This window comes from Oryzias latipes, chromosome 8 (assembly GCF_053564925.1).
Source record: "Oryzias latipes strain Hd-rR chromosome 8, Olatipes_Hd-rR_3.1".
Classification (NCBI taxonomy): domain Eukaryota; kingdom Metazoa; phylum Chordata; class Actinopteri; order Beloniformes; family Adrianichthyidae; genus Oryzias; species Oryzias latipes.
In genome coordinates, this window is record NC_136244.1 from 401,958 (window position 1) to 425,206 (window position 23,249).

General features: G+C 42.7%; 1 protein-coding gene across 1 annotated transcript; it reads left to right on the top strand.

Annotated features, from left to right (window-relative positions):
* Positions 1-6,445: 6,445 nt before the first annotated feature.
* LOC101154833 (heme-binding protein 2) lies at positions 6,446-11,424 on the top strand. Its single transcript, XM_078951016.1, has 5 exons — positions 6,446-6,615; positions 9,652-9,913; positions 9,984-10,110; positions 10,746-10,908; positions 10,990-11,424. The coding sequence occupies exons 1-5, from the start codon at positions 6,446-6,448 to the stop codon at positions 11,159-11,161; spliced, it is 894 nt and encodes a 297-aa protein (XP_078807142.1). The 3' UTR covers positions 11,162-11,424.
* The last annotated feature ends 11,825 nt before the right edge of the window (positions 11,425-23,249 follow it).

Here is a 23,249-nt window from a genome sequence, read left to right on the forward strand (position 1 = left end):
AGCTTTCATCTGTGCTGATGCTCAAATCTGCATCCCATTTTTTTGTTGGAAGGGCAATATTGTTATCTAAATTACATAAAAGTTTGTATATTTTGGAGAGAGTTCTATTCATTGAAAAATTAATCAGAGTGGTAACTACATCTGGTAGCTTTAAATCGTCGTCTTTAATTTTATACTTTTTAGTAATACTTGATTTAAGTTGCTGATATTCCAAGAAGTTATTTATTCCATGTTTGTCTTGAAGTTCCTGGGGGGTTATGAATCTTCTATCAATAATTACGTGCTCTAGTTGTTTTATGCCCCCTGCTTGCCAAGCTGGGAAGTGAATCATTTTTTTGTTAATAAGGATGTCCGGGTTGTTCCAGATGGGTGTCATTTTGCACGGTTGAATTGATGATTTTGATATTTTGAGAAATTCCCACCAGGCTGTTAAGGTGGCATTTATATTAATGCTTTTGAAACAATCCTGTTTTTTAACTGTTTGGCTAATAAATGGTAGCTGTAGCCGACAAAATCCTACTTAGCACAGAGATTATGCTGAAACAAGAAGTAAAGTAACGTGTCACCACGATCACGATAAAAATAGGTCTCAATTGTTTGCTGCACTTGCTGATATTTTCCTGTAACTGATGATCGAGAAAACATAGATTGAATAAAGTATCAAAGAGTGAAATGCAATCAAAGGTCAGTAGTCACAGTGAGGAGTTAACCCTTGTGCTATCTTAGATGACCCCCCCCCCCCCCCCTTCCATTGAGGTGTTCTCCCTACCATGACAAAGGTGGATAAAGGTGGAAAGATTTCATGTAATCCATGGATACCAGTGAAGATCACAAATCATTGAAGAAAAAAGGTTCAGAGCACTGTCTAGTGGGTCTAGATGACCCAACTCCCAAAGTTAAAGTGCCTAGGATAGCACAAGGGATACAGAAAGAAAATAGCAACGTCAATCATTTAGTACATCCACTCTGGCAAGTCTGCTCTGATCCAGCTCTGATCCAGGTCTGATCCAGCTGTGATCCAGGTCTGATCCAGTTTTGGTCAAGGTCTGATCAAGATTTAGTCCAGCTCTTGTCCAGGTCTGATCAAGATCTGGTCCAGCTCTGATCCAGATTCAATTCAATTCAATTTTATTTGCATAGCCCAAAATCACAACAACAGTCGTCTCGATGGGCTTCGAAATAAAACATGAACTCAAAAGGATCACGAATACAAAGAGTTCAATAGGAAAATACTAAAATGAACTAACAAACTGACTAAACTATACTGGCATCCCTGCCCTTAGACCCCCCCTTGCGGTAAGGAAAAACTCCTAAAAAAAACGGATTCCGGAAAAGACAAAGAAACATCAGGGGTGCCCACATGAAGGAGGGATCCTCCCCCAGGACGGACAGGCGATTTACCAGAACTCTTAGAGAAGAATTAACTTATCTAAATCTACAACTACATATATAAAAGTCCAGCAGACGAGCTTCATCCAGCCGTGGTTATTGGGACAGTCAAAGGCGCGAGTCGAGCCGGAGACAGGAACCACAGCCAGGTGTAGGAGCAGGAGCAGAGACGAGGTACTCGGTCAGGAAGTGGAGCACGGATGAAACAACTGGAGTCTGGAAGCACTCCCACTCCCCAGGAGGGGAGAGAGGGACAATACATGAATCACTGCACCAAACAGAGGCATGGAGAACTAAATGATGAATTATGATCAAAAATAGAGGAGAGGAAGGGTAGAAGTACATGAGAAAAGAGGACAGAACCCCAGAGCACCATAGTTACCCCAGCTTCAACTTCTAGCAGCCTTTAAAACAAATAGATATTGTTATTAAGTTTAATTTAAACACATTAACATTAAGTTAAATAATCTCTGAATACTAACTAGTCTGACAATAAGCCTGTCATGGATTGAATACATGGACACACGATGCAGGACGAAAGAAGCTGTGAAACCAAGGATTTTAATCCCGAAGAAGGCTCTGAGACTCGTACACAAGTGACAGTCACAAAGAGAACGATCCGGTGACAAGTGAGGAGGCACACAAGGTATATATACACACAAGAGCGATTGAAAACAGGTGAGTAGACAGGTGCTGGTGATGAATGAAGTCAAGTTAAAAAAGGCACAATGGAACACAGAACAGGAACTTAACAAAATAAAAGCCCCAACCCGGAAGTGAAGACAACTCTAACCGCCCTGGTCCCGGTACCCGACAAAGCCTGTCCAAAGAGGAATGTTTTCAGTCTAACTTTGAATGTAGAAACTGAGTCGGCCTCTCTTCCATGAGCTGGGAGTTTATTCCATAAGACAGGGGCTTGGTGGCTAAACGCTCTACCTCCAACCGTACTTTTACTAATTCTAGGAACCACAAGCAGTCCTGCATTTAGTGAGTGAAGTGTTCTGATTGGATGGTAAGGGACTATGAGGTCCTTAATATAGGACGGGGCCATTCCATGTAAGGCCTTATAGGTTAACAGGAGGATCTTGAACTGGATTCTATAATCAACTGGGATCCAGTGAAGTGAAACTAACACAGGAGTGATGTGATCTCTTCTGCTAGTTCCAGCTAACAATCTAGCTGCTGCGTTCTGAACAAGCTGGAGACTTCTTAAGGAACTCTTAGGACACGCTGCTAACAAGGAGTTACAGTAATCCAGCCTCCACGTAACAAATGCATGGATGAGTTTTTAAGCATCACTCATATAAAGTAGATTTCTGATCTTAGCAATAATCCGCAGGTGAACAAAGGCAGTTCTACACGCCTGAGATATGTGAGCCTTAAATGATAAATCCTGGTCAAATAAAACCCCAAGGTTTCTAACTGTGGAATTGGGGGCTATACTTATGCCATCCAGGGAGACTATCTGAGCAGACAGAGCATCTTTGAGGTTTTTAGGACCAAGTATAATGACCTCAGTTTTTTCTGGGTTCAAGAGGAGGTAATTAATTGTCATCCAGGTCTTGATGTCTCTGATGCAGGCGTTCAGTTTCTCTATATTGTCATTCTGGTCAGGTTTCATGGATAAATACAACTGCGTATCGTCGGCATAACAATGAAAATTAATGCTGTGTTTCCTGATTATGTTTCCTAGGGGTAGCATATAAAGCGTAAACAGGAGGGGTCCCAAGACTGAGCCCTGTGGGACTCCAAAGTTGACTCGAGTGCACTGAGAGGAATGTCCATTTACATTAAGGCTAAGTGGACAATACCTCCAGTTTCAGGTCTGACTCCTCCCTCATGAGCGCATATATACCAGCTCTTAAGATAAGAGGCGAAACATCTTCTTACTTTATAAAACCAAGTACAGATGACAGCCCCTAAACCTACTACAATAGCAATAGTACTAAAAAAAATACTTGGATTATTTCTATTCTCTGATATTAAGGTTGAATAGTACTGGCTTCTAGCTCTACGCAGAGCTATTTTATAATTTAATAGGCTATGTTTCCAGGTATTCAGAGACTGCTCTGAACCGGAGCGGCGCCATTCTCTTTCCAACTTACGGGTTTCTTGTTTAAGCGAACGAGTTTCAGCGTTAAACCACGGTGCTACTCGGTTTTGTCTGACGGACTTAGGTTTCAAGGGGGCAACAACATCAAGTGTACTCCTGAGGGCTTGTAAGGCATCATTAACAAAGTGGTTATTTCTACTAGGACTGATGCTATGGGAGCTGGTCTCAGAGTATTTTCTCAGAATATCACTAAGTACTGGCTGAACTGTGTGTTTAAACTCAGACACAGAACGGTCAGTTAAGGTTCTTCTAAGCTGTTTCTTATTCACTGGTGCAGTAGCATGCTCTAATGTAAACTGGAAGGTAATCAGAAAGTGATCAGAAATGATGGGGTTAAGAGGAAGGACACTCAGCTGGTTGATCTCTATCCCATGGGTTAGAACAAGGTCCAGGGTGTGCTTATGACAGTGAGTGGGTTCATTCACACTTTGGGTGAAACCAACATCATCTAATAAAGCTGCAAAAGCCTTTCCTAGACAGTCACTGGGGTCATCAACATGAATATTAAAATCCCCTAATATTATAGCTTGATCAGAATCTAAGACAATAGTCGACAAGAAATCGGAAAACTTAGCCAAAAATTCCAAATACGGGCCGGGGGGGCGATAAATAATTATGAGTAAAGCAGGTTTTTGAGTCTTCCTGTTTGGGTGATTTATAGACAATATGATGCTTTCAAATGAATTATAAGCATTTTTAACTTTAGGGCTGAGAAGTAAGCTAGACTGTGATATTACTGCCAAACCACCTCCTTTCCCTGAAATCCTGGATTTCTGATAGTTAGCATAAGTGGGGGGGGTTACTTCATTCAATCTAACATAGTCATCCTGTTGGAGCCAAGTTTCTGTTAAGGCTAAAAGACTGAGGTTGTTATCAGTAATTAACTCATTGACTAAGAGGGACTTGGAGGAAATGGATCGAATGTTTAATAAACCGCATTTAATGACATCATAATTCTGCTTGTGAGAACTGCTGTCTGTCACTTTAAGGTTTCTATGACGCGCTCCTTGTACTTGTCTTTCAGCACATAAGCTAAAGCTAGGACCTGCTTGACTTTCCGGTGCAAACCCCTGTGTTTTTCCCGGCTGTTGTGTAGGCTCTGGGGTGCTAACTAAGTTAGCCCTGGTAGCGCGGCCCGCGCTACGAGTAACGACCTGGCTAGCCGGCTTAGCTTCCACCGTGCGGAGCCGCGCTTCTGACTGCTCCAGCCTGGCCTCCAAGTCTAACACAAGACCACACTTCACGCACCTACCACTATCTTCACTAAAAGGGGCAGGATCCTCACTAAACATATGGCACATGGGGCAGGAAAGAGGGGGAAAGGTGGAAGGAGTGGTGGCCATGCTAGGTTCTAAGCTAAGGCTAGCGGTGTTTAGGTAAAGAGAAGTGGTTTATTTAGCAAAATAAAAAAAGTGAACAGCAAGCGGTTTAACAGTAGTGTATTTGCTACTAAAAGGTACTAGATGTGAATATTAAACCAGATAACCCTTAGAGTAAGCAACAGTAGTCAGGCTAATGCCAAACAACAGAACAGCAGTCAAACACGACTAACACTGGGAACCGCTCACCCGGAAATAACGTCACAGGAAGTAGGAATCCAGATCTGGTCCAGGTCTGATCCAGTTCTGGTCCAGGTCCGATCCAGCTCTACTCCAGGTTTGGTCCAGCTCTGATCCAGTTTTGATCCAGTTCTGATCCAGGTATTATCCAGGTCTGATCCAGCTCTTGTCCAGGTCTGATCCAGATCTGATCCAGGTCTGATCCAGATCTGATCCAGGTCTGGTCTCAGCTCTAATCCAGTTTTGGTCCAGGTCTGCTCCAGGTCTTTTCCAGGTCTGATACAGGTCTGATCATGCTCTGATCGAGATCTGATCCAATTTTTGTCCAGGACTGATCCAGATCTGAGCCAGGTCTGGTCCAGGTCTGATCGAGGTCTTGTCCAGTTCTTGTCCAGGTCTGATCCAGGCCGGATCCAGATCTGGTCCAGGTCTGATACAGATACGATCCAGTTCCAATCCAGGTCTGATCTAGGTCTGGTCCAGCTCTTGTCCAGGTTGATCCAAGTCTGATCCAGCTCTGATCCAGGTCTGATCCAGGTATATTCCAGTTCTGGTCCAGGTCTGATCCATCTGATCCAAATCTGATCCAGATCTGATCCAGTTCTGGGCTAAGTCTGATTCAGGTCTGGTCTCTTCTTATGGAGCTCTTAGTTTGGCGGAGGTGAAAGCTATTCTGGCCTTTTTTTCTGATGAAACAGGAGAACTCTGGTTCTTTCTAGACTCCCCCAGAAGGACAGAGAGTTCCTTCTAACCCTCAGAGACCTCAGTGACAGCACTAACAGTTTCATTCAGAATGTGAATCTAGAATTCAAGGATCAAAGGCTAGAGTACAAGATCCAAAAAAAGACAAAGCGTGTTGAATGCTTCAAAAGAATCTACAAGATTTCACTGACTCGGTGGGACAGTAGTGGTGCAGCTCCAAGCCGTGTTGATCTTCTAAAGAAAAAGTTCCTGAGGCAAAGCTTTTAGAGATCACATGACCAGCACAACTGAAGCTCTTCCCATGGCAAAGAGTTTATGTTTTTTCTATTTTTTGAACTTGTCCTGTCCAACAGCTGAGCAAACAGATGAGAGCTGAAGGCCTCTTGTGTTGGACATATTTTACTGTTACAACAGGGCTTATAATATGTATAATTTACACTAGGTGTATATTTGAATAAACCCCTTCTGTAATCTAGGCTAAGCTTTGTTCATCTTAATTATATTTGTAACATTTAGTGTCGGACTGGACGGAAAGAAAAGAAGGGAAGAAGACAGAGATGTTGGGGGGGGGGTTACTATAGAGGGGGGGGGGGGTGAAACCATGTAGCAGCACAGAGCAACAAGTTATTGGATGTTTATAATCATTACTGTCAGGTTCAGATGTGTGGACAAGAACAGGGAGATGGTGATGGACTTCAGAAGGAAGGGGACAGTCCTGGGGATCTTCTACCAGTCTGTGGTGGCCAGCACCTTGGTCTCCTCTGTGGTCTGCTGGGAAAGCAGCATTGCTGTCAGACTGAAGAAGCTGATCAGGAAGGCAGGTACTGTCATTGGCTGCAAACGTTTGAAGCGGTGATGAAGAGGAGGTCACTGAACAAGCTCTTATCCATTATGGACAACCCAGACCATCCTCTCCACCTTGTTCTGGACAAACAGCAGAGCTCCTTCTCTAGGACACTCAGACAGCTTTGCTCCAAAACTGCCCGGTACCACCAATCCTTCCTACCGAACACAATAACTCTGTACAATAATCCACAGTGTAACAGATAACCGTTGCACATTTTTTTCTATTGCACGTTTTTTTTTAAACTTTTGGTTGCACATCTTTTTACCTGCACTGTCTGTAAATAGCTTTTTAAATTATACCACGTTATAGCCATCCCCAAACCAAGACCCCCGCCGAAGCGGCAGCGGCAGCCAGGACCCCCCCAACATATTCTGTCGTTTCAGCTTCACGTCAGATCTGAAGAGAAATTCATGACCTATCATATAGAAAGAGAGGACATGGAATAAAAATGCCTGCGCACGCCGCCAGAGCCCAGATCACAGTCTGTCGCCCAACTGTATCCCACAAAGGTCTTTGCCGTCCGCTGGATGGTTAAACACCTCCGGCGATCCATGATGGCTTCGGTCGCGGAGGTTAGACGTTGGAGCTGCTGACCGTGCTCCAGCAAGAAAGTAGCAAACCCCGTCAGGTTCAGCAGGCCAGGAACTCCTGCTGCTGGATCCATGTTGGGTATCGAGTGATCTGTCACATAATGAAGGCTGGTTCAAATGGCAGCAGATTTATTAGCTCAGCTAAAAGTCCACAAAGCTAAAAAAGGGTCAGTCGGGCAGGAGTCGATACCAAGCACAAGAGCATCAGAGAAGTAATAGGGTAGTCAGGATACAGGCAAGAGGCGGGGCAGGCGGCAGGTAACCTGAGTCAGAGGTAACACAGGGTCAGGAAACAGAAGATCAGGTCACAACCTTCAGTATGCAGACAGAGTGGCACAAACAATGCTTCACACTGAGTGAGGCTCAGTATGCTGAGTGAGTATGCTGTGAGTGATTGTTCATGACAATCAGGTGTATGGCATCCAAGAAGTGTGCGCTGGGGTTGCTTGGAGCTGTAGTGTGTCTAAATCTCTGGGGACGGCTCCCCGCTGGAGACCAAGGGGGGAGACAGAGTTCTGACAGGACACATATTTCATTTCCACTTGGTGATCTGGAAGAAATCCAAGAATCTGGAAAACTGTTCAGTAGCAGGAATTTCTGTCTGAGTCTCACTGCTGGAAGTTTGGATGAAGATGATCTGGATCCAATTTAGGGAAGAGAACCGGATCCAATCAGATCATTCAAAATGAACAAATATCAACTATGAATCAGATCATCCACCACAAATTATGACATGAATCAGATTGTTGTTAAAATGAATGGTTAGAATTGAACACAATGTCCAAAGACTGAATCCCACCAGCTTGAATGTGAGTGAGAGGATGTGTCTGAATTCCTTCCTTACTCACTCTATAGTGCGTTGGCCATTTTCTAGTGCTGTCTGAATCTACAATTCCAAAATCCAGTGTCATAGAAATTACCCAGAAGTCTCTGCGAAAAACCAATGCATTGCGTCTGAACAATTTTTGCCAGAAAAATGTATTTAAATGTATTTTTTAATAAGCCATCAACGTTTTTATCTTCAGAAGACAGTGCAGTCATAAATAGTCGTCCCAAAACGCCCATAATTAGGTTTTAACTTTGTGAAGTCGATGACGTCATATCCGCCATTTAAAAAAATGTAGTGAGCGTGGAATTGCTTTTCAATTCCACGTTCAAATCCAGGGCACTACATAGTGCCGCACTATCTAGTTCTTTAGCAGTTAGGGGTTAGGGCGGGAATCGGACACAGCCAAAGACGCTAGATTGGATGGAATCCAGGCCAATCAGCATGAACCCTCTTGTCTGTGATTGGCTGGTGTAACTCTGAGCGCGAGTACAAACAAAGATTGAAAGATTTGAGACAACACAAAATATTCACCACTTTTATAAATGATTTTATAAACAAAGATTGTGTTTGTTTTGAACGCAGAGAATGACATTTTTAAAAACATCTTCTATTTTCATTTAAACTTAAGTTGTATTTCCAAAATGTACATTTCGTTTGGATTTACACTTTCCTTACAGAGGGTCCACATGCAGGTTGATCTTTACTGAAATCAATGACAGACACATTATCAAGTGACAGAAACGTTCATTATAATCATGTCACACATTTCTCCTTCAGCCCCACCCAGTTTACAGGCATCTCTTCCTGGAAGAATGCATTTGCAGAAATGCAGCCCTGCAGGTCTGTCAGCCGGGATGGGGTTGGGGGTGGGGGTGGGGGTGGGGTGGGGGGTGATACTGACCTCTCCAAATCAGAAGTGGTGAAGAAACTTCCAGATCAGGCATATTATGGTTCAGGAATAATCAAAGAATGATAACAAAGCTCAGAGTTTCACCTTTCCAAAATATTGTTCATCCCTAAAGTTTCTGGTTCTTCTAGTGTGGACTTCAGTTTGTGACTGACAGCTCCTCCAGAAGCTCAGCAGTGTGTGGATGAACACAACAAACTACACACTTTGATCCATTCATGCAGGCAGAGCCTTAAAGACCCTCTGAAAGCATTAAAGAGTGAACAGTCTGAAAGAAAAAGCTGTTTTTGTCTCTTCTGTTCTCACATTATGATCATCGAGTTATTTCTGAAGGCATGGTCCTGATGGTTGAAGGAAACTGACCGGACTTGGGACTGGCAGCTATATCAGGACGTTCCTGAAAACATTGATGCCATTTCTGAAAGTTCTGGTTTTCAGGAGCCACGCCTCTGTCAGCTGACCTGAAACAAAGACTGCAACAGTCCCGACATCAAGGAGGAAAGACGGATACAGACGTCTCTTAATTATGTTGGTTTACGAGCTTCGCCTGTGCTGGAGGCAGAAAACTGATCTGACCAGTTCTGAACCCAAGTTCTTTGATCAAAGAGGCTCTGGTGGGAATTCTTGTGCTCAGCTAAAATAGTTGAATAATTTAGCAGCTTTTTCTAAAAGGCTGTCAGAGAGAGAATACGTTGAGTTTCTACTGAATCTGCAGCTCTGCCTCTGAGGAAGAGCTGGAATGGGTCTGCCTGTGGGCGGGGCTGAGCTGCCCCTCAGGGGCATTCTCAGGGGGCGGGTCAGACGGCAGCAGGTTGTTCCGCTGCCGCTGGGAGGCCGCATTCTCCTGGAGCGCAGAGGAGATGGAGCTGCAGCTGCTGGTTGCTCTGCTGCTGCTGCTGCCGTCCTGCGGCGGACAGTCTTCCCAGCACTGCCACGGGCAGCCCTGCCCCCAGTACCAGGTCCTGGAGGCCAACAAGGTAGGCCTCCCCAAAAACCCACAGCCAAGGGGCTTTCAGAGCATCACAGCTTCTCTGCCTCTGTGTGCAGGACTTCGAGGTGCGACAGTACCCCCCCAACGACTGGCTCTCCACTGAAGTGGAGGGCTCAGATTTAGCTGCATTCCTGGCAGCGAGGTCCAGGCTGAAGGATTTCTGTGAGAAATCTAAAAAAGCAGGTGAGTTCAAGGACCAGCATGAACATTTTCATTACTTTGTGGGAATCGCTTTGTTTATTTCAAATCCTTGATATCCTCTTTGTTTCCCAGCAGCAGCAGCTTTTCACTGACCTGTTCCTTTTGTAAAACGTGCTATTTATTTTTTCATTAATCTTGCAAAGGAAACAGTATTTGCTGTATTTCACACATGAAATGTGTCTTTGTGACACAACTACATGATGATTATTTATGATAGAAAAATTAATTTTCTATGCTGATGTCATGTTGGACTCTGGCTAATAGACGTCACTCATTTCAATGTGTCAGATGCTTCACAAGAAAAACAAACACACAGACAAAAACAAATTCACTTCATCCTGGCAGCTGTGAGCCGCAGCGCAGAAACTGACAGGTGAGGGGGCGGAGCCTTCCAGGGAACGCCACAGCCGACCTGCACAGAAAACAAAAACGGAGAACAGAACAGAACGAAACTGACAGACAGCGTCACTTTCTGAAAGATGTTCTTAGTTATGAGTTTAGTGAGAGCTAAGCGGGTTCAGTCTCTGATTATGTCCCAAACTCAGCCTGGACCTTTGGGGACAACTGGGTGTTGAAGTGCACAGAGGAAGCTCCTCACAGATACTGGTCTTTTCTAGGCCAGCCGTGCCCAGACGCCTGGCCCGCCATCATCACCGTTTCTAAAGAGGGACAGGATGAGGAAGTGACCTTGTCCTGGTTTCTTCCTCCTGAAACAAAGCTTCAGACCTTCGACACTTCGGTCTCCCTGCAGCACAGAGACGCAGCCATCCTCTTCGTCAGGTGAGCTCCTTAAACCACGAAGACGACAGAACGTTCCCAAACACTGATGGTCACAGAAATGCGACATTCTTCTCCCTCCAGCTCCTTTGATGGTTTTCCGGGCCTCAGCGGCGCCCAGGACCATGTGGACATCCTGAAGAAGTCCGTGGCCAAGGCGGGGAGGAAATTTAAGCCCCACACTTTTACTGGAGCAGGTTACGACACTTATTTAGCTTCCAGTCACTACAATGAGGTCTGGGTGTATGCTGCCTGACAACAGATGATGTCATCTGCTGACAGCGTCATGTGACGATGGTTCAGGCTTATCTTCCTCATTCTTTTGTTTATTAAAACCATTAAAAGTTCTTTTAAAAACTTCCTGAACAAACCAGAGTCACTCCTTAGAAAGGCTCACAGCCAGAAATGGTTTTTTTACATCAGCTTTACCTGTTTTTACCTGATCCAATGTATTTTAACTGCTGTGTCTTTGAATTCATGTAAATGCAATAAATAGAGAATACGAGTAACTGACATAAATCAATTTCCGATTTATTTATTTATTGGCCTTAAGACAGGCCGGCGACCCGTTCAGGGTGAACCCCACCTATGCCCACAGTTGCCGGGTTAGGTTCTGGCAGACCCGTGACACCGAAAGGGATACGGCAGCTTAAAAAGGTGGATGGATATTTATTAATAAACATCTATTATTACATTGATTATCATTGTTATACATAATTATTGTATAATCTATTCATAATGTTATAATGATCATGATCATTATAATTGTTTTCATAATTCTTTGATTTTATTATCAAACATTAATTATTAGCTAAATCAACAAATAATCAGGTGTTGAGGTCCAAAAACATCAAAAACACAAACAAAGAATTATGGCTGCCAGTCATCTCCATGGACGACCGGGCTGATCTGAACTCTGGAAACAGGTGAAATAAATATATCTACCTCATAATTCATTATGTCAATAATAAATATGTTGGTTTGGCTTCAACTATAGAGGCATTGTAGGTATATAGGTAACATACATGTGAAACAGCTGGTCTAGCTAAAGGTAGTTAACCTATTTTCTCCCATGAGTTCCTTTTCACTTTGTGTGTTTTTTTGTCCTCTTTGCTTCTCTTTCCCTTCTCTCTCCCTCTTTTACCCCTCATCCTGGATGGTAAGATCAAGTGTTGTGAGTAAAAAATCCTTCAAAACTGATCACAACATTGGATCTAATAAGTGTCTGCACACACACCTGCAGAGGAAGACTACATCCTGTTCACACCTCATATACATAGACACACACAGTGCTGTCATCACAGTAAACAGAAGACCACAGGATTCACACTGCACTTTCACACAGCGTCACACATGGTGCCGGTCACAGGCACAGACACAATCACCTAACTTATTAACGGATTATTAATCCACTTTGTTCCATGAATGCAGGTGGAAAGAGGCTGAAGGTTTGGAATGAGTGTTCTTACAGCAGATGTTGTTTTATGGCAAGCGACCCATTTAACTAACAACAGACCCCCCCCCCCCACACACACAACTATAACTCAAAGCAAAGAGGTGATGCTATACTGATGAATACAAATGTTACATTTAGTCATACCGACACTGTCAGAACCAGAAGGCAGATATGTAATTATAAACATAATCATTGGAAATACAAAAAACTGCATAGCCAGTATGTATGGTCCAAATGTTGATGACCCCTCCTTTTCTTTTCTTCCAAACTTTATTTATGAACATGGGTTCATTATTTTCTCTAAATTGTCCCTAGATGTGAGTGTGAGTGTGCAGGGGTGTGTGATTGTGGCCCTGCGACATTCTGGCGAACTGTCCCCTGCCATCGCCAACAAGTGGCCGGGATGGGCTCCAGCAGCCCCGTGACCCCGAAAGGGCTAAAACGGCAGAAGATGAATGAATGACAAAGTTATAAAACTATACATTAAAATTTGCTTATAGACAATTTTGGACCCATAACTTGTATCTCCATTCTCAACATTTCTTTTATTTTTTCAATAACATAACTAAGTATCTAATAAGAAACAAAACAGGGAACAGTGGATGCATTATTAGGGAGGGAGGGAAGTAAAAGGGAAAAAAAGGGGGTGGGGCGGGTGGTCAGGGGTACATTCATCTTGATTATAAACTGACCAAAAATATAATCATGCTGTCTAATCAACATCTTGATATGGCCCACCTGCGAGGTGGGATGGATTGAATCGTCAAAGGAGAAGTGCTCACTATCACAGATTTAGACAGATTTGTGAACAATATTTCAGAGAACTGGTTATTCTGTGTTTGTGGAAAATGTTTCACATCTTTGAGTTCATACCATAAAAAATGGGAGCAATAACAAAAGTGTTGCGTTTATATTTTTGGTCAGTGTAATTACAAGTCAGACATGTTCATTACTTCTATTTATGAGTGATTAACATAGAATATCCATTGTGACCATATCTTCTAAAATGAGGGCATCTGTATCCAAAGTGAGTAGGTTAGTCTTTCCATTGGGCAGATTTAATTTACAATGTCTATCTAATTGTCCAGGCTGGGTACAGGGGGGAGGAGCCAGTGTCTAGTCGATGCTTTTTATTTTATTTTACCAGCGGTTATTAGTATTCTAAATACATTTTATTGGTAGGTGGGATTTGTGTCTTACCTAAAATCAGACTAGTAAAATCACAGGGTATTGTCCTATTTAATATAGATTCAATGTGTTTATGTATTTCCTTCCAAAATTGTGCTATAAAGGGACAATCCCAAAATGTGTGGTAATGGTTGGCTTCTACTTCTCCACTCTGCCTCCAGCACTTGTTTTTATCTCCATTGCCGTGTTTCTTTTGTTTGGTTGTAATAAAAACTACATCAAACATTTCCATCTGAACTCTCTCCATGCATGTGAATTTGTACATTTCCACACTGATATATAGCAATCTCTCCATTCTTCGTCTGTCCTAGTTATGTTGCATTCTTTCTCCCAATTACTAATTATTAATTGGATTGAAGTCCATTTTTTAACTCATAAATCCCTTGTAAAGTCTAGAAATCATACTTTTTTAAAACATACATACTTTGTAGGCTGTTGATATTTCACTAAGCAGTGGTTCCTGTGTATCAATGGTGTGGAGGATCTCTTTAATATAGTTGCAAATGTCGGGCCCCGCCTTTGCCAAATAGGAGGGGTCCGGTTAAATTGCTACACCCAAACGAGTCAGGACCAGGGGAAGAGTGCCACACAGAAAACCCAAGGAACAATTGTTTTTTTTAAACTGCAATAATTTAATCCAATAAAAACATGCAGCCACAGCAACGACAAAGCCCAAACGGTTAAACCTTAAATAACTAAGGCCAAATGTTTAAAAAGGTAGTAAAAACAGTGTAAAAAAACTTTTAAAAAGGGACCTTATAAAAACATTGTTAAAATAGTTAAAAGAAATAGTCCATGAAACACCAGGGAAACAGGTCCTGCAGTCAGCCACAGTCTTGTCTTCATCCACCCTCGCAGGCGTGGTGGGGTGTTCCTCCCAACATCTACCTGCAGAGTGAAGATAGATCCTGCGAGTATCTCAGTTGTGTGGGGTAAACAGGCCTGGCTATATGCCGAGTGAGAATGCCACTGGAAGGGTAGAGGATACTCATACACCGGCAGGGCTCCTCACCCTGCCTATGAGTGTATGTCGCGCTGTGGCACTCCTGTCTTGGAGAAGACTCCTACACTGACTGCAGCTCCAGCCACCCAGTTTGCTCCAATGCTGTGTCCTTCAACAGCTACCAGCTGCTCTCTCTCCTTTCTCCTGCTGCCAGTGCAGCTTTATGGGTGGGGCCATCAGCTTACTGATTGGACACCCAGGTGTGTCCAATCTGGGACTCAGTCTTCATGGGGGTGAAACAACACAAAACACAAAAACCAACTCCACCATAAAAGCATGCAAACAAAAATCAGAGAAGACTTCCTCCATCAAAACAAACTTCAACACAAAAGCAATATGGTGCAGGGGACGGCGGACCATCTGTTAATGTAGAATTTTATCTTTGTTATAAATTCTTTATAATTATATTTTGCTATGTTAGTAATATCTTTGGGAATTATGATTCCAAAGTGTTTTAGAGAGGACAGGTACCATTTGAGATTTGGGTTTGTGGACTATGGTTTAAAGTCAGTATTTGTGTTTCATTTACAGGGCTCCAGACTGCGAGCAATTGGTCGCATTTTGCGACCAAAATTTGAGAGTGTGCGACTGAATTTTACATCCAGTCACACATGTGCTACCAGTAAATTTGCCTCCCCCACCCTACGTATTTTTTTATACATTAAATGTGGAAGGGGCACGTCAATGATCAATGAAATAATCTGAGACGCGAGCGCACACGCACGCAGGCAGACACTCACACTCGCACACATACTCATGAAACGCGAGCACAGACACTCGCGTGATGCCTGTGTGTGAGGCGGCCACTGCGTGTGAGAAGAATAAGTCACTGTAAGTGGCTAAAATATGTGGAGGGGGAGGGGCCTAGAGATATTCGCGCGCCCGTAAACATCTGTGGGAAGGAAACGGAGACAAATATCATCACAACCTGATATGTGCGTCTGAGCTATGAGCAAGCGAACTATTGATTCATTCTTCCGACCTGCGGCTAGTGTACCAGTGCCAGAGTGTACAGCAGGGGTCTCAAACTCGCGGCCCGCAGGCTATTTGCGGCCCCCAAGATGATATTTTGCGGCCCCTGCCTTAATATGAAGGTTTAATGTTACTGCAGCCCGCCAGTTTGTATGAATGACACTTTTTCATTGTCGTGCGCGGAGCTGACCAACCAATCACAGTGGGGTATATGACTCTTGGGGGCGTGGCAATGACAGGACTTGAAAGCAGGACACCTGACAGCCCCCTCCCTCCCCGGACCACATTAAGGAGTTCCTTACTTTCCTTTAGAACGTATTTATTTGCTCATAATTTTCTAAATACATGCAGTCCGTGCTGAACTTTTCTCTGGGTCACACAGACCCGGAGGAAGGTTTAGGTTTTGGTTACGGTTACGGCGGCGCATCAAACGGTTTATGCACGGCTGTCAGGGCAGCTCACCGCGGGAGTCGGGTCAGCTGAGGAGAATAAATGTCCCACACCTACATGCGTGACAGCTAACGGGGCTTGAACTTTAAACACGCTCGAGCAAAAACAACATCAGTTTTAGACACACTGAAAATACGTGGGGAAAATGCAACGATAGACGTGTCTGAGATGAACCGCTGCCATCTCACCCACCCCCACCCACCCCCCCAGGCTGGGGGTGGGTGGGGGGGCTGTGAGATGAAGGCGAATCTGCCGCAAGACTGAAGGACAACAGGAAGTTGGAGTTGTCCTTACCATTCAATTTAGTTTTAATGTTCCTCTCCCCCTTAGTGTGATCTGTGTTATTATATATTTATTTTATGATTATTTAATATTTTGTAATGTATGTAGCCTTTTTTAATCAATTGGTATTTTAAATTATTTTAATTAATCACTCAACTACAAAAACCATCAGGACACATGTCCCATAATGCATTGTTTTGTAGTCTGTATGGCAGCTTTCAGTCAGTTCAGTTTCCAGCTGTGTCCGGGTAGGTTTGCCCCTTGCTCCCACCCCTTTTTCGCGATATTTTTGTGATGATTGACAGGTGATGTTGGAGCAAAAACAAAAATATATGTCTCACACCAGGTGATCTGCGCAGTGTTGTGTCCATCTGGGTGATCTCAAACACGCTTATTGTGCATCTTGGCTGCACCTATTTGGTGTCACAAAGATAAATTTCCATCTGTTTTCTTAACCATTTGTACTGTCATGACAGCGATGGTTCTGTCAGTTTACCTTCTTGTTGCATCTTCAAAAGTGCAGAATAAAATGTGACACTGAATTTGAAACAGCACATTGTAATTTCTGCATCTATTATTAAAGTATTTATTAGTAATACAGTGGAAATTAGTAGATTTGGTTAGCATGTTGATTTACGGTATGCGCCTCTAAAATCTCTGGTTGTGCCCCTATAATTTTCAGTTAGGGGCCACTGTGCTCCTAGTGAAAAAAGTTAGTCTGGAGCCCTGATTTATATCCTGAATGGTATCCAAATGTATTTAAACATTCAAATAATCTGGGCAATGATTCATAAGGTTCACCTGTGTAAATTATTATGTCATCAGCATATAGGGCAACCAATTCAATCAATCAATCATTTTATTATTTGTATAGCACTTATAAAAGCCAAGGCAACCAAAGTGCTTAACATAAAATCAATAAAATCACAAACAATATGATGCAATAAAGAAACAATCACAATAAAGCAGGAGACCTCTGTGAGAACGGTGAAGAAACGCTACTTGACTCCTGAAGTGGTCGAAAAGTTTATTACATCTGTTAGCTCCAACTCTCCGACTGTCTTGCCGGCCCCCTGTGATCTACTTGTTGAAAATTTTAACAGTACATTAAAATCCAGTCTCGACTCAGTAGCTCCACTAACGTCTAAAAAGATAAGAACCAAAGCCACACCCCCTTGGAGAACTGAGGAAATTAAACAATTGAAGAGACGTTGTAGATCTGCCGAAAGACTTTGGAGAAAACACAAACTTGAAATAAACTATCAATTATACAAAAACCAGCTAAAACTATATAATCAAACCGTAAAACAGACCAGAAATTCATATTTTGCTAACATCATTTCTGACCCTTTTACGGGTCTTTTGAGAGTGAGATTTTAAATATCATGAACTCCTCTCTACAGACGGGTATTTTTCCTGCTGCCTTTAAAACAGCAGTGGTGAAACCGTTACTCAAGAAAACTAATTCAGACCCTTCAATTTTTAATAACTACAGACCTGTGTCCAACTTGCCATTTTTAAGTAAGGTTTTAGAAAAACTTGTTTTTATTCAGCTGAATGAGTTTCTCTCTCAAAACAACATTTTTGAGATAAACCAGTCTGGCTTTAGGACGAACCACAGTACAGGGACAGCCTTGTTAAAAATCATTAATGATGTCAGATGTGCCTTGGATTCAGGTCAGATCTCAGTTCTAGTTCTACTAGATCTAAGCGCAGCTTTTGATACTGTTGATCACCTGATCCTTGTAAACAGACTTAAAAGTCTTGGCCTTTCAGGGACTGTTCTCAAGTGGTTCGATTCTTATCTCATGGAGAGAAACTTTATGGTAAGCATGGACACACATTCTCTGGGGTCCATGAAATTAATTGTGGTGTGCCTCAAGGTTCCATCCTTGGCCCCTTGCTTTTTAACATTTACATGCTTCCTCTGGGGAATGTCATCAGGAGCCACAACATCAGCTTTCATAGCTATGCTGATGATACCCAGCTGTACATAGCAATGTCTCCTGATGACACAAGACCAATAGAAGCACTTTTTAACTGTATTTTAGATGTAAAATTATGGATGGCAAATAATTTTCTGCAGCTCAACCAGGAAAAAACTGAAATTTTAGTTATTGGTCCTGAAGTCAAGAGGGAGAAACAGTTTCTGAAGCTGCAGCAACTTTCATTAAGTCATTCAGAAACAGTCAGAAACCTGGGTGTTATCTTCGACTCTAAGCTGACTTTTATCCCCCATATAAAACAGGTGGTCAAAACTGGTTTTTATCATCTCAAAAATTTGGCTAGAGTCCGCCCATTACTCTCTCTTGCTAATATGGAGATGCTAATGCATGCTTTTATCATGAGTAAAGTTGATTACTGTAACGCCCTGCTTGCTGGTCTTCCAAAAACCAACATTAGGAACCTTCAACTTCTCCAGAACTCTGCTGCACGAGTTCTTACAAAGACCAGGAGGCGGGCTCACATCACCCCAATTTTAAAATCCCTGCATTGGCTCCCCATATGCTTCAGGATTGATTTTTAGATACTTTTAACAGTTTTTAAATGTCTTAACGGTCTTGCGCCTTCTTATTTATCAGATCTTTTAGTAAGATATGAACCCTCGCGGACCCTGAGATCCTCTGGCACTGGTCTGTTGACCATTCCAACTGTAAAAACTAAAACCTATGGAGAGGCTGCGTTTCAGCACTATGGTCCCCGTTTATGGAACAGTCTGCCAGAGGACCTGAGAGCCGCAGAGAGCATTGACGGTTTTAAGAAAAGGCTCAAGACCCATCTTTTTAACCTGGCTTTTAGCTAATTTTTTTAATACTTTTATGTATTTATTCAGTTATTTATTTATATGTACTTTTTATTTTATTTATTTATTCATCCATTTTATCTTGTTTTATGAACTTGAATCTGATTTAAACGCGTTTTTTTAATTTACCTTATTTTAATGTTTTATTGTTTTTATCAATATTTTTACTTGTTTATTCTCATTTTTATTCATTTTTATTTCCGGTGCTTCCTCAGCTGAAGCCCCTCCCTCTGGGTCGGCTGCTGTTCAGCCACTGCGGCTCTAGATGTAGATGGGGACCTGCATCACCACTTAGCTGTGGTGGAGCGGTCCCCGCCTGTGAAGCTGCATTTGGCTGTCTATGCGGCTGTTCACGGAGGGGGAGGTTCCAATTATTAGCGTTTCCAGCATCCTGTTTTTGTGCTCAGCCTATTTCTCATTGTCCTTTGCCATCACTTAGGGGGTGGGAGGTGTGCAAGGAGTGGGGGGCTAGGTACGGGGAGGGGGGCCCTATTTATTTATTTATTTTTATTTTATTTATTTTTAAATCGTCAATGCTTGTTTTTATATTTTGTTGTGTTTTAATGTAAAGCACTTTGTGTTATATTTATATATGAAAAATGCTTTATAAATAAAGTTTGATTTGATTTGATTTGATAAAACAATAAATCAATTGAACAATAAAACCAATAAAACAATAAAAACAATAAAAGAATTAAATTAATAAAATGAACAAGTCCCACTAAATATGCTCACTGGAGTTAAAAGCCTGAGTAAAAAGATGTGTTTTTAAAAGAGTCTTAAAATTACTGACAGTTCTGGCAGACCTCACAGAATAGGGGAGAGCATTCCAGAGTTTAGGACCTGCAACTGAAAAGGCTCTGTCTCCCCGAGTCACAAGCCGAGTCCTGGAACCGCTAAAGGCATTTGATCTTCAGACCTTAGGACTCGACATGGACGATAAACATGCAAAAGCTCAGAAAGATACTGAGGTGCCAGACCATTCAGACATTTAAAAACCAAAAGTAGAATCTTAAAAGAAATTCTATAAGACACAGGCAGCCAGTGAAGTGAGCGTAATATCGGGGTTATATGCTCACACCGTCTGGTCCCCGTTAACAGGCGGGCCGCCGAATTTTGAACCAGCTGGAGACGGCGGAGCAGAGACTGATCCATACCACTGTACAGAGAGTTACAGTAGTCCAGTCTAGAGAAGATCAAGGCATGAATCACTTGTTGCAAAGCGTGAGGAGGTAGATATGGCTTGACTTTGCTGATTAGCCTTAAGTGATAAAAACTAGACTGGACTACAAGACTGACCTGTTTGTCAAATTTAAAATGCCTGTCAAGGTTTACCCCAAGATTTCTAATGAACGGAGCATCTCAAGGGTCCAGGGGCCCAACAGCACTACAGCAGCCTGTCAGCAGGTCAGACTTTCCAAAAACAAACATCTCTGTCTTGTTTTTGTTCAGACAGAGGAAGTTCAGCTCCATCCAAGACTTGATGTCTGCTAAGCAGTTCTGCAATCTGACGAGACCCTCCGCTCCACCAGATTTTAGGGGAAGATAGATCTGGATATCATCTGCGTAGCAGTGGAATGACACGTTATATTTCCTAAAAATGGACCCCAGTGGCAGCAGATAAAGTGAGAATAAAAGCGGGCCTAAAACTGAGCCCTGGGGTACACCATATTTGAGCGGAGCCTCTGAAGAAGAGCACTGTCCTAGTTGGACAGAAAAACTCCTGCCACATAAATATGAACTGAACCAACCCCTCAATACATAGTCCTTTTACATCAGTAGTTTGCCGGATTAATTGAGCAAGGGGTTCAATGTAGAGGCAAAAAGGAGATGTATACCCACATATACATTTCACCCACGTCCCTGGGCCTGAGTTTCTTGCAGGGAGCTGTAGCCGGAGGTCTCGGGCAGAAAGCCAGACCCACTGACCGGGAACCAGATAAGGACCTTCCCATCTGCACCAGTCGGCCTGCACGTGGGTATTTTAGGATATAAAATTAATGTAAACCAGACCCAGGTCTTAACTTTAAACTACAAATCCCTTCAAAATATTAAAGATGATTACTAATGGTAATGGCAAGCAGACTCAATTAAAAATGTAGGCATTATTTTGCACAAAGGCTTTACAAAGATGTATAATGTGAAGTAAAGACCACTTACCTTGAAAAAAATTCAACACACTGTCTAGTGGGTCTAGATGACCCAACTCCCAACGTTAAAGTGCCTAGGATAGCACAAGGGTTACAGCCCTCCTTACTCTGGCTTCTCCTTACCTTTCCAACCTACTACATATCAATACTCCCTCTGGTTCTTGTCGCTCCTCCTCTTCTGTCCAGCTCTATGTTCCGGCACGGCTCCCCATGGAAACTCTGGAATACCATCACGCCTGACCATAGACTGCTTAACAACCCTCAAATCCAAACTCAAAACTCATCTGTGTAACCCTTGTTCTATCCTAGGCACTTTAACGTTGGGAGTGGGGTCATCTAGGGCAGGGGTCGGGAACCTTTTTGGCCAAGAGAGCCATAAACGCCACATATTTTTAAATGTAATTTCGAAAGAGCCATACAATAATGTAGCGTCTCTTTCCCACACTGAGGCACGGAGACTTAACTCTTTTAAGGTTCTTTATTCTGGTTACTGCAGGCTGTAACAAATGCCGTAAATTAATTCAGCAGCTCCTGAATCTCTCCCGCAGAGACGAGAGAGAGCGCTTCTCCCAACTTTATATTCCCCCCTCCCGCTCCAGCCCTCCCCTTTCCCTTATTCGGCCCATAGCTGAACCCCATTGGTCCAAACTACCTAACAACAGGCTGAGTGACAGAACTGAGAGCCAATCAGATCTCTGCTTGATGCGTTTAAGGAACTCCAGAACTTTTAACGCGGCCCAACAGCCAAGTTAAACTCAGTCCGCGACAATATGTTTAAAACTAAATATACAAGTGAATGTGTGCATTTGATGTAATTTCAACATTTTTAAAGTACAATAAGTCTGTGGATTCTTTTTAATAACATTGTTATGCTGTTGCTAATAAATGATGAGTATTTCTCGTGGTGGTTTTGCTGATGGTCTAGTCTGGTTGATACGTGGTGAGTTTCTGCTTCATGCAGGCGTTGAGACTTTAAACGTGATCGTAGCTCTGAATGTTCTGTAGATGTGACAAAGACTGCTCACATGCAGACGGGGAGACAAACACACACTCACACGCTGCAGTGAGTGACAGGCAGCGGGTTTTACGTTTTTACAATCCCTGCGCGGTTCACCTTACTGACCGAGCCCCCCACACCCTCTGCTTTCATCCTCTAACATCCCGTCCCCGCAACTGCGCGCTCTTTCTCAGAGACGGGAGCGCACAGTTTTAGGCACGGCAATTCCCAGGTTTCCGGCTGGTACAAACTCTGTGAAATAATAGATAATAGTAACTGATAGTGCTGGTGTAGATTTTGTTCTCCAAGCACCACTACTACTGTGCGCCTCTGGCATCGCATCGCGCCAGACAAGGTCTGGTCTAATGAAAAAAAAAAAAAGTATAATTAAAGATTTGTCTGCGAGCCACATGTGACCATCAAAAGAGCCATATATGGCTCGCGAGCCATAGGTTCCCCCCCCCTGCACTAGAAAGCTCTGAACCTTTTTTCTTCAATGATTTGTGATCTTCACTGGTGTCCATGGATTACATGGACACCAGTGAAGATCAACATCAAACATTTTAAACGTTAATAAAAACAATATGCCCGACAAAAACAATTTCAAAATTATAAAATAGCATCCTGACGCATAAAGAGGAGAACACAGATTATGTAAAGGGAAAAAAGGGAGCGAGGAGGACGGCGGCTCACTATTGTCATGTATGTCGGAAACAATGGGTCCCAACAGGATCAAACATGTGGCGTGAATTCGGTTGGAAGAGGTTTTTTACTACACGCTCTCAGAAAAAATACCTAAGAAAAGTAATAAATGTGGTAATAATAGAGCCAATCACTTCCATTGGTTTTGGGACTGTGTGGTTGTTAAAATAAAATACTGGTCTGACATTCCTGAACATCTGCTAAATGTATTTTTTATTGTCTTCCCCTTTGAAAGTCTAGTTTTGGGTCAAATAAATGGCCGACAAACAAAGTAAGAAACTGCTCTATATTGAACTGGCGGCTAGTAAGAAAACAAAAACCAGAAAATGTCTTTAACCTGA

Excerpts from the sequence above, each read along its gene's own strand:
- LOC101154833 (XM_078951016.1), top strand. The coding sequence starts at position 6,446 with ATGGTGATGGACTTCAGAAGGAAGGGGACAGTCCTGGGGATCTTCTAC. Across the intron at positions 6,616-9,651 it reads GGCTGCAAACGTTTGAAGCG|CTCTGCCTCTGAGGAAGAGC; the intron begins GTGATGAAGAGG and ends CTGAATCTGCAG. Across the intron at positions 9,914-9,983 it reads AGGTCCTGGAGGCCAACAAG|GACTTCGAGGTGCGACAGTA; the intron begins GTAGGCCTCCCC and ends CTCTGTGTGCAG.